The sequence below is a fragment of the Lissotriton helveticus genome, chromosome 8 (genome assembly GCF_964261635.1).
Source record: "Lissotriton helveticus chromosome 8, aLisHel1.1, whole genome shotgun sequence".
In the NCBI taxonomy this organism is placed as follows: domain Eukaryota; kingdom Metazoa; phylum Chordata; class Amphibia; order Caudata; family Salamandridae; genus Lissotriton; species Lissotriton helveticus.
Window position 1 is genome coordinate 375951080 of NC_136069.1, and position 12258 is coordinate 375963337.

The 12258-nt window shown below is 43.0% G+C and overlaps 1 protein-coding gene across 7 annotated transcripts in view; it reads left to right on the plus strand.

The window, feature by feature from the left end:
• NBEA (neurobeachin) overlaps positions 1-12258 on the plus strand; it is a 1787704-nt gene that overhangs the window by 724336 nt on the left and 1051110 nt on the right. For all 7 annotated transcript variants that reach the window (XM_078657170.1, XM_078657173.1, XM_078657172.1 and 4 more), the window contains 2 exons: positions 3882-4012; positions 6390-6497. In XM_078657170.1, coding sequence (XP_078513296.1) covers positions 3882-4012; positions 6390-6497 — 239 coding nt within the window. The remainder of the gene's footprint in view (positions 1-3881; positions 4013-6389; positions 6498-12258) is intronic.

Sequence of the window (12258 nt, forward strand, 5' to 3'; positions counted from 1 at the left end):
CCATTAAGGGACCATCTCTCAGGGAAGCCAGGAAGGGTTTCGCAGCGGTCGAAGCGCGGAGGTACCCCTTCGGGAGTGATTCCAGCGCTATATATAAGCACATAATTAATGGGTCTGAGGGGGCTCCTGAGTAGATGGCATACATGAGGGTGGTGGTTTGTTCGATCAAAAGGGGCTTTCAGTTGTTTAGCTGCTGTTTGGCAATAAAAGAGTTGTCCAGTTGGTCAGAGGAGTATGTATCTATATGCTGTGGTCGAATGTGTTAAAAATTCTGTTATGTCGTGAGCCTCTCTAATGGAGTCCCACCCACTGTAAGCAATCTTTAAATTGGATTATTAGCTACAACCCAGTGGTTCCCAAACTGTGCGCCACAGCACCCTGGTGCGCCACTAAAACCAGCCAGGGCCGCCACGGTCACAGTTGCTGAGAAGAATCCATCAGGAATTATGTTGGCCGTTTGCATGCACTGCACCTGGCGCCCACTAGGTGTTGCACTTGTTGCCGCTTAGCTCCTTGATTTGTATCTCCGTTTGGCAGCTGTAGTTCTGTGTTTTCTTTCGTTCTCTCTCTGCTGCTGCAGCCTTGGGCCTTCGAATGCAGGGAGAGGTGAGAGGAAGGAAGTCAGCAAGAGTTCCAAACTCCCCATGGACCCTGATCGGAGGAGGCGCAGCAGCATGTCTTTAGTTAGTTCACGAGGAGAGTAGTGCACGGGTTGGGTAGTGAGAGCACTGAGCAGCTAGAAACGGGTATAGGAACTCTCGTAGTTGCACCTGGACATTTAGTATGCAGTCATTTTTTTAAAATATATTTTTTTGAGTATTTCAAAGACATTACAACCAAGCGCATAGTTGAACAAGACAGTAAACCATAGTGGCAGAGCCAGCATTCACCAACATGTTGAATAGAGACGTCTCATTACAGACAACACCCAACAAAAGACTAATACAAAGGAGCATATTCTGCATACTTAGTAAAAAAAAGAAATAGTAAGTAGATCGCAGCAATCTCACTAAGTACAATCAAAGCAATATTACTGGTATAGAGGTACATTCTTTACCCTCACAAGGAATATCTTGGGTTGTACACAATACCCGGCCAACACGCGGAAAAACCAATCAGCAATGTACGGGTGTAGGTCGTTCCATCAGGAGTCAATGGTATGGGACTGTATGTAACCTTTCAGTGGTTGCCAAATGTCACAGGGTGTGATGTAGCAGTCATTTTGTTTTTTAAATTATATATGTCTATTATATTTGTTTCTAAAATCCGGTTCGAGAAATAACCATAAATAGAAATATTACTGGTCCTGAGCTTGCAATATTGTATTGTATTGTATTGTAATTGCATTTTATATAGCGCTTACTACCCCTGACGAGGCGTCGAAGCGCTTTTTCAGCGGGTAGCACGCTACTCCGGGACCCACAGAGGATTAGTGTTGAATTATGATATGATATGCATTTATCACACACTTTCGGCTAAGTAGCCTCACACTAAAGCTTATAAGAGCTATGTCATTTAGATTATAATAATGGGTTTGATGAAGATGGTCCCCAAATTCAGTTAAATCTCCATTTTCTCACTTGTACTTACCCCCAAGGTGCAGGACTTCGTATCATATTTGAATATAATTTATACTTAGAAGTGTGTGTCTTTATAGAAACAATCTAAGAAGTAAACCACATTTGAGCAGGACCTCAAAAGAGAACGATTATAGGAAAATGATATGAGAAGCTCTCCATACCTTCATTCCTATTCTTTTCAGGGATTAAAATGGAAGTCCTACAGAGTTCGGCCTTACATTCTCCGCCCCCCATCAAAAAATAGTAATGTAATGGGGAACCACAGCCAACGGCCAACTGGTGAAAAGAGCTGCGGGTCCAAAAAGTTTGGAAGACACTGAGCTATACTGTCCAGCTTTTAATATAAGGCCAGCTATGGTATAGTTGTATGTTTCAATTCAAGGAAGTGCCAGAACTGGACCTGGTGAATAACAATATTTGCATTTAAACTTGGTAAAGGTACAGGGCTGAAATCGCTAATCAGTGTGTCATTAGTCTTATGGACCAGAGACTGGATCAAACTAGCAGATTTTATTGAAATTACTCTAGAAGGATCTCTAATTGCTGGCTCTTTCAGTTAGGGACGACCTGAAAACAACCTATTCCATAAAAGTTGGAATAAGAAAAGAACTGCATTTTCCAAAGAGAAGCCTCATTATGACCTATCAGGTGATTAGCAACACTCTATAAATCCTTATTGGTCGATTTACTCTGTAAACTCATATGGATTTTATACGTCTGGCTGAGGTATGTGACTGTCTAGTATTGGGATTTGCTTCTTAATCTTGAATCAGTGGACCAGGGCTGTAAGTCCAATGATACTGTCAATTAAATTAAGGTGTTCTGTTTATTTTCAATGTGTTATAGTGTAAGAATGACATGGCTATTAAATGGGATTTCGTTTGGGACTTATATTTTTTTTATTTTGTCTTTATTAGGCCTCTTATACTACACTTCATAATAAGTTCAGAGAATGTAATTGGTTATAGGGACCGTGCTTTTCTTCACTTTTCTCTGCTGCGGTCATCAGTTTGTCATCTTAAACTTACTTAGGACTTTTAAACAACTTGTGAGGGTCTAGTGCTTCATTGCTAAAGAGACATATGGAGGGTTTATGAATGGTGATGTAACAGTGTTAAGATGGGTCGGCCGGCCCTCTTTTTAATAATTAACCTTTGCACCTCCCGACTAAAAGAGGATAGAGGTGCTGCTAGACATGAGTGCGTTAACAATTCCTCCACCAGAGAAGTGCCTAAACTCCTTCTCCTATGGTTCTGTCCTCGTTTCTTTCTTTGTAGCTTTTATTTCTATTTACAGCCCATCCAGAAAAGAAGAACTTGCCCCAGACGATGCTCCATAGCTTGGGCCATTGTAGCAATTAATGCACCTTAAGCCCATTTCTGGCAGCTCGGTTGATGCACTGAAAGATCTCTGTTAAGAAAAGGGATTTCTTGTGTACTGTTGGCTCTCGCTAGTCAGCTGGTTTTCCCCGCTACAGATGGCTTCTCCCACCTGCTGTCCTCTGACATACATTGACCAGTCTGCGTAGCCACAGAGTCCTTGGCAGCCTGGTATCTTCCTTGCCAGCGTTTCTGCCTCATCTCTCTCAACATGATGTAGGCCAGTCTCCTCCATGGTTTGGCCTGTCTTGCCTCTCTCAGTAGGTACCAGAATATCCAAACCAAAATATTGTCTGGTAGAAATACTGGGTACTAAATATCATTTACAAAAATATCCTCTCACCCATTGGAGTTAGTAGAAAACCTACACCCAAAAGGATATTTTTGTAAATGATATTTAGGAGACAATATTTCTGTCAGATGATATTTATGCTAAAAATATTCTGACCTTCAACCCCTTGAAATTGGCATCCTTGATTACTTGTGATGCTCTTTTTGAGTCTGAAGCATGGATGAAGAATCTGTCTTTCCTCCCTGTGAAGTTCAGTTCTGCTCCTGTTGCAGCCTCAGATGGTATGTGTCGGCTTCCTGTGATGGTGAAAAGGAGTCACAGTATGAAACAACAGTATTTGATATTTGAATTGGATAATTTAGAGAGGAGAAGCTTTACTCAATATTGCCTAGTGCAGGTCTTCTTTTGGGACATAGAAAGGTCCTTGTTTGGCATATCTACACATAAGTTGTGCTGAGTATGTTGAATTGAAGTTGAAGCCATCTCTCGTGTTCTGTTCATTTCCAAGACTTGCTCTGATTTATCCATCTATTTCTCCTTGAATTCAGACTACTCATTGCTTTTTTGAACCATGCTAATAATTCATGTTTTTCTGCTGCTGTATTTAATTTTTACATTTATGTTATTTAGTGTGCTGCGTCGCTGTGAGAAATTGCTTGGAATGTCGACAAAGGCAGAGAGAAAGAGGCACCAAATCTTCGCTCTCAAGCAGCAAAACGCAGGAGAATTTACAAAACGTCACCACGGCGGCGTCCTCTAAGGTACTGGCGATGACCGTAAACTGTAAGCTCAAACGGAAGTGCAGTACCCAGAATGTAGCACTGGTTTCTTTCAAGATCTTTTCACTATATTTGCTTTGTTAGCCAAGCCCTCCCCCTTTAATTTTCTCCTTTAATTAATTTCTCACCCACTGTGATTCTTCCATCCATTTTAATTTTTGCTCCACTCAGTGTTCTTAGTACTGGTACTCTTCCTCAGGCTCTCAGTGGCCATAAAGCCAAGTGCTTACACAACCCTTCCACGTACAACTTTAACTAACATCTTGTTGGTCAACCGAGACTGAACGTGGCCTATTCCTGTAGGGAATCTCAAACTCAAGGGATTGCCGGGGTGCTTTTTAGGTTAAAGCACACCTAAATTTGGAAGAGCCTCTGGGCACATATAAGGAATCATATGGGAAAGACCCACTTTTGCTGTCAAAGTTACACCTGATGTTTGGATAAATAGTGACCGTGTTTTACTTGTCTTGACTTGTATTCATAGTGTGCTATCTTAGTGACACTGATATCCACATAGCTATAGAATTGTTAGAATGTTGGTATATTAATAATATTTAATTGAGCACCGCTCTGCATGATAGTCATTGTGGTGGTTTAAAACCCCATTGTTTGTGCATTTTCTGGTGAGAGTTATTCAGAGGTAGGATACCTGTATCAATGGAAAGAGCATAGTTTGTCTTAATACTTTTGTCTTAGAAAGGATAAGTTAATCAATTTTACAATCCAATCCTATCAGGAGGCAGCCCTACTAACATCTAATGATGGGCAGCATGAGTATACACAGTATCTTTCTAAAGTATTATAATTTATGTGTGATCTGTAAGGGCATGCATGCTTTCTTCTCACTGCCACAATGAAACAAAAATATCTATTTGTGTTGCGGAGACACAGTTACAATAGATCTCAGCCGATCAAACAACACCACTATTTAAACAAGGGTTATCGTCTAACCTAGAAGTTTGTATTTATTCCTATTTTGACTCCTTACTATTCTTGCTCGGTCTCTGGGCTTAGGCTGGTTTCCACTGTGCTACCGCACCTCTGGGTCTCTTCCAGTTGTTCCCTTCATATTGTAATAATGTGTTTGACCCCTGACACCTATCAGTGTAGGAACTTCTGAGTTACCCCTGAATCTTTTTTTGACATACTCGGCAGCATTTTGCAAATGGATTTCGAATGGCATAAAGTCCAAGCAGCATCATACATTTATTTCAATTATCTTCATTGAGAAATCCTACTAGGTCTGTCCTAGAGACACCTGCAGCTGTCTTGCTAGCTTTCTGTAATAAGTCATAAATTAAAAATACATTCATATGTACATACACAGAGCGGATTGGGATAAGCACTGTTGATCCTCTGGCCTGATCAATTATCATTCACATTTTGCTTAAGGCCCCTTCAGTAAATGGCATAGGGCAGTGCGCCAGCCCGCTTTAACCACTGGATCTATTGCACGATGGGCCATGACATTGTGCCTGATGTAATGTGCTCACCACCTAAAAAAATGGGCACTTCAGTGCGAGGGTTGGAGGGCTGATACTTACATTTTTGCCATTGTTTTTCCATTTTTTATCGCCTTCATTTTTTTCTAGACATTTTATGCACTATATCTTCACATCACAGGAATTGGAAGCTATGGTACCTTTTCCATGCACCCATACAAATTATATTTTCCCGTGCTATGCATTAAAACTAACAAGTGTTCCTTTACTTCCTGTATGTGCACCTGCCAGCTTGAGAGCACCCACGCTGCCCTGTTAAAATTCTATGCTAGGATTCCTTTATTTTGAAATGTACGTTTTGTTATTGCAAGCAAATGACTGTCATGTTTAGGCAGTGGCATGTCTTCTTCGTTTTATTGTCGTGGCTTATGTTTCCATTAAAAAAGAACCACTACACCAGTTTGCCAAGGCTGGTCCTATTGGCTTTGCCAATGTTTATTTACTGTTGCAGCTTAGTCCCTACTGGTCTTCATCCATTTTCTTCCATTCACTGCACAATTAGTGTGTCAAGTTAATGTGCATTTTCATTCGCAGTTTAATAAACATATACATATTACCTCATCACTATAACTTGTAAATACTCACAGGTGTTAGATGCATTGTAGTACAACATGTTAATACACATTGTACATGATGAGAAAAGACTGCCCCTTTCTACTGTGCATTTGGAATCATATGAATTCTCGCTACGGATTCCTTACCAAGCTGCATGCAAAGTTGCCTTGTATATCACGTGGGTTTAGCTGCTATAAATCAGTTAGAAAATGTATTACCATAATTGCATGTGACGCAACAGAAGTGATTTTTTAATCAGTGTTTAACAACTAGTCTTTTTTTCATAACTTATTTTCCCTCAGTCCCCTGTTGAAAATGTCCCTGGGAATATATCTCCAATAAAGGATCCTGATCGACTCCTGCAGGATGTTGACATTAATCGACTACGTGCTGTTGTCTTTCGAGACGTGGTGAGTGAAAGATGTGTCTCTTATGCCAGCACTCAAAATGGTCAGGGCCGGACTGGGAACAGAAACCGGCCCTGGCAAACTGCTCAGCTGCCGGCCCCTCTCTCCCCCCGGCCCCCTCTCTCCCCCCCCCCCCTGTTTCGGACGATTTTGTTACCAGGGACCGATATTGCCGATCCCCGGTAACAAAACCGGCCCACCATGGGCCCAAAACTGGCCCCCACCCTAGCAGCCTACCGGGGAAACACCCTGTGCCTGCTATGGCCAGTCCAGCCCTGAACATGGTTCCCATTTATTTGCACAAGATTCTCTGCGCAGATGTTGACATCTGGTGACAACGCAAGATGAGACCGCATCAAGCTGTGTTGTGTTCCTCGTTACACTATAGTGTGTAATGTGCAAGCTTGAAAAGAAGCAATCGACACTCCTTCCTCAAGCCCATTCATTGTTGTCAGTTTGTGTAAATTGATATTTCTGCTGGGGCTTCTCTGCCTTAGCAGTACAGCCCAGCATTGTGCCTTGGGGATTTATTGAGTGAGTAAGCCCCAAAAGCCAGGCGAGACTGTGGCTGCAACACTTTCCCAAAAGTAAGTAAATAAAACGTTATCTTGTGTATTACTTTTTATTTCTCTTCGAGAAGATACATAAAGATCAGTTATAAGAATGAGGCTTCTAGTTTTTGATGTGGTCTTTCGCCGCATTATTTGTGTTTGTTCTGGAGGTCAGAAGACTCCCCCCTGGACAGTGGACCTCTAACTCTTCAGACACGTGAAAAGCTCTAGTGCCAAGACTTTTATTAGAGTCCAACTAAACGCTTTCCTTGTCACAGCCAATGGGATTAATTCCATTTGGCTTTAGTGGTCTACGATGAAAATTAAAATATCTTTAAAACGCTCCTTCCAAAGAAAACTTGTGTTTGATTCATGAGCCGTTCCTGACATAACCATTCTATTCCACTGTTAAATCGTCCTAGAGCTCTGACACACCCTTATTTTGGCAACGTGGCCCTGAGTATTTTGTGTCATTGTTTAGTGTACAATTTCCGCAATCACAAATTAGCCTGGTCTATCCATCCAAACAGTAGTGTTGTGCTGGATTGATACTCCTCGCTCATAGTGCTTAAAATAGCAAAAGGATGCTCCCCAAAGTGCTGTTAACCAGATCAGCCATCAGCTCCTTGCTTGCTGCAGATACCGCTAACATTTTCCAAGAATTGCGAGGCCGTAATTGCAGGGCTTACAAACCTTGGAAATTGCTCGTATCTCTTATGTGATTGGTCTGTTATTCGCTCTTTAATTAAGTTAATTTTTATCCCTAGATGCACACGCAGGTCTACTTCCAATATGAAGAGTACATCCTTTTGTTGCAAACTAGATCTGTTAGTTTAGTTGTGTTTTTTTAATGAGAGGAAACGCAAAGTCTGATGAAACAAAAGAAATATGTAAGAGTTGGTCTTACAGAAACTATTAATCACGGTTCATAACCATGTACTTTTTTTTAATTTAAAAAAATGCAGTTGAGTCACTGACAGTTACCCAGTTGGTATCTCCAAAAGACTAAATTATTTTTCTATTAATCCTGCCTATAACTTCAATGGTGCTGTTCCCTTAATCTGGTAGCAGAATTACCTCTCACAGGCTGACATCGACCACATGTAAGGACACACCTGAGATTTACACAATCCATACTGGCCCATCAGGAGCACCTATCTATCCTTTCTGCATCTGTGATTCTTCCCTGCTCTCACAGCTGGTTCTGTGCACCCTATTGCAAGATAATGCTCCTAGATGCAAAGACATCACTAGGCAGATAGATGGAACGTAAACACGGCTACCCTTCCTTCATCTCCCAGGCATGCCGGGGGATTGTACATGCATGATTCCTATTGGTTGCGTGGTACTGATGTACAGAAAGGTTTTCTGCATCTAATGGTCATTGCTGCCAGCCAAGTACAAATAATAAAATGTTAGTGGTACTCAAATAGCCACTGTCCTAATTTAAGATGCTAATTGGATTTTTGGTGTAATCTGCATTAGAAGATTTGTGGTGGTGAGAGACATGAGCTGATCAAATCCACGAGGTTACCAAATGTTGTATGCTGAAGAGCTATGTAGGAATCACATGACATCTATCTGTGTCTCTCTCTATCTATATATGGATATATATATATATAATTTATTTATTTATTTTTTATTTTTTACTTCCTAGGGGCTGTGACCTGCAATGGAGATGGCCCATCTCCTGGAGCCATAGATGACCCTGGGGACCGCAACCCCCCAGGGTCGGCTCCTGCTACCTGCTGAGGTGCCCATCCTTGGGAGGTAGCTGTTTGCTCTGGCTTTGCGGAAGCTTTACTACTCACGCCAAGCCATAGCAAACTATGCTTGCTTTCAGTAAGCAAGAGCATTGAGCATTGAAAATGCTCTCGCTTGCTGAAAGTGAGCACAATTGCTTTGACAGAGAGGGAGCTGCATGCTAGCAGCTCCCTCACTGTCAAAGCAATGCCTGCTCCCACAGAAAGCGGGAAGCCAGCAGGGACCGCGGGGCCTTGAGGCACCCCGCGGTCCCCAACACTAGAAAGTGGGTGCCCTGGGTGGGACCAGGACATCTACTCTAGAGGCCGGGCCCTTGGGAGAATCGGTTGTGCGGCCCCCTCCCCTTGTTTTTTTATTTAAAATAAAGAAAAAGGCCAGGCCCCGGGGGATGAAGTCCCTGGGTCTGAAATAGGCCCAGGAGGGGGGGCTGCGGCACTCCTCTCCTCCATCCAGAAAAGGCCTGGCCCAGGGCATAGGGTCACCAGGACCGAAATCGACCCAGGAAAGAGGCCCTGCAATTCCCCTTCCCTAATAATACAAAAAAAGAAAAAAAAAAAGGGATCGGCAAGTCACTGGAGGCCCGCCCCCTTTTACCACCACTCTGCAAATGCGCCTCCTGGCACTCTTCTGGTTAGGGAATGAAGTCCCCTTGGCTCCAGAGGGTCCTTGGGGTTCAACAAGCCCTCTTGTTACCTCCAGTAAGTCCCATAGAGTGTGATTGCTGAGAGGACTTCGGAGGCTACACCCCCTTTCTCCTCCACTCTCCAAACACACCTCATGGTGAACTTCTGGTTGAGGGATGAAGTCCCCTTGATCTAGAGTGTTCTTGGGGGCAACAAGCCCTCCTATAACCTGCAGTAAGTCCCACACAGCAGAATTTCTGACAAGTGTTTGGAGGCCCTGCCCCCTTTCTTCACCACTCTGCAAACGCGCCTTCTGGTGCACTGCTGGATGGGAGATGAAGTATTTTCGGATGCTGAGGTGTCTTGGGGCCCAGAAGCCCTCCTGTTACCTCCAGTAAGTCCGACACAGCAGCATTGCTGAGAGCTGGTCAGAGGTCACACCCCTTTTCTCCACCACTCCGCAAACGCAATTACTATTTAAAAAAACAATAGAAATTCTATTTAGAAAACAAAGGTTACAGGGATGTTATAGTTAGGAAATAGAATTTGAAAAACTTAGAAATTCGCTGAAAAAAAACGAAGGTTACAGGGACGTTATGGTTAGGCTCAGATTTCCCTTGTACAAAACTAGAGAAATTCGGCAGCTATAGATACCCAAGCTAATTATAACTTACACCTCAGCAATGCACTGCTTGTTACCTCACATATTACATCTTTCATTACATGGTCAGGGACATCACTGATGAGCTCCCTTCGTAATGGATTGAGCCCCAAATCCAGTGACATCCACACCAGCCTTTCTCATGACCTCTTTCACCTATCTTGCCAAAGTGGTGGGGGGGACTGCCCTAAGAGGCTACCTGTGTGAAACTGTGTTACATTATTTTTCAAACTTGCTGTATTTTTCCAATACCTTTCATTCAACTAAAATAAGGGAAGAAAACAGTGGTTGACATCTAGGGCCCTTGCGTCTGAAGTCTGCCTAAATGACACCAGGCAGAGTAAATCCCTCAGTTTGTAAGAAATACGTTTTAACGACAGGCTAGAGTTCTCACCCCAATTTGTTAAAACATGGAAGATGTCCCTAATTTCCCATAAAGAAGTCTACTTTCCTGTAGGTGAGTTCAGTACCCACATGCTACTCGTGATTATTTTAGTCAGTAAGTTGTGGACAACAGAAATACCATCTACCAAGCAATGTCTGGCCACTATAGCCAACCTGTAGGCTTTCACTGTTTTGTTCTGTAGGACAAACCTGAGCCTAACAACTCCGTTAGATAGTTAACCACATGTACTAAATCAGTTGAAATAGGACCATAATTCTGTTGAATACACCTACAAACCCATTTTTTACAAGTCAATTGATATGCTTTCCTTGTTCCATATGCCAACAACTCTGATATGAGTTGGAAAGCATCTGCAGAAAGCTCTGAGATTTTCCACTGTCTACTGAAATCCTCTAAACCATTCGAACAAGGCAGCCCTGTTCCTCTAGAGAATGAAATTGTCTCCCTGATCCTAGGATTACATCTCTGAACATCAGTACTAGGGTAGTTAGAGTAGTGGGAAGACTTTTCACTAGCACCTGAATAGTCTGTGTGTGCTCTGCACTATGCGGTCTTCGCCTTCTGTAGTGCAGCTGGAGCAGGGAGAACATAACTGTTTTTTACTTAGCTCAGAGACTCTGGAAACAAAGACTACAAAGAGAAAATAGGGTATACGTATTGGACCTATCCCAAAACTTAAGATCACTTCTGGAACTAAGAGGACCCTGCCAAGAAGAAGAGCTGAAGAGCTGCAAGGAGAAGTACTGCCCCTTTGCTGTGTGTTGCTTTGTTTGGGTGGCCTGCAGTTGCTGCTTCTGTCTGTGGGCAGAGAAAAGGACTATAACTTTTGCCCTGGTGTGGTATCGTTCTTAAAGAAGATCTCCAAGGGCTTGAGGCAGAGTTTGCCTCTTGTCCTGAAGTCTCCGGGACACAGAGACTTCATCAGTAGCATCCTTGAATTTCATTGCTGGGAGTCTGACCTGCCTTGTGGTTCAAATTCAAATGCTGGGCCCTTGGAGGTTGTTCCTGCTGCAAAGAACTAAAGAAACTTTTAAATTGATGCCTAGCCTTTCCAGCACCTGTTTTTCCACCACCGTGTGGGAATAATTTCCATTCAACCACTGTGCGGCTGAAGAATCGATGCAGCTCCTGTCAGAGGCTGAAAAATCTGCTGCACGCCAAGTCCAGTGCACCGACCTCTGAAGCCTTAGATCACCACTCAGACGCAGGCCCTGCTGTGCGGCTGAAAGACAACGACACATCGTGGGACCGCAGTTGAAAAAAAACAACGGCACGCCTGTTTGCCGCTGCCTCATCGACCTCCAGCGTGCCCCGGATTTCCTCATCGTACCTATACACCACACATCTGCATCAGAGGGCCTGCAGACCAGTACCATCTTAGAATCAATGCCTCACTTCCCCCTGCAGTCCAGATTCGATGTATCACTTCTCCTGCGTGCAGCAGAACTGTTGCATTTCCTCCCCAAGGACTCAGGAACTGATGCATCACTGTGTTATCCGTGGCTTCCCTCCTCAGCGTCTGTTTTTGGCCTACGAATTTTGGCGCTTTTGAGGTATTGTATGTTAAAAATCACAAACCCATAGTTTTCTATGGACAGATTTGCTTTATTCCTTTTAAAAGTCATATTTTGAGTTGTGCATGTTGGATTTTTGTCGTTTTGGTCTTGTTTGGTTTAGATAAAAATACTTTCTTTTTCTTAACTAGTGAGGTCTCCATTTGTGGTGTTTTCAGTGTTACTGTATGTTTGGGTACAAATAC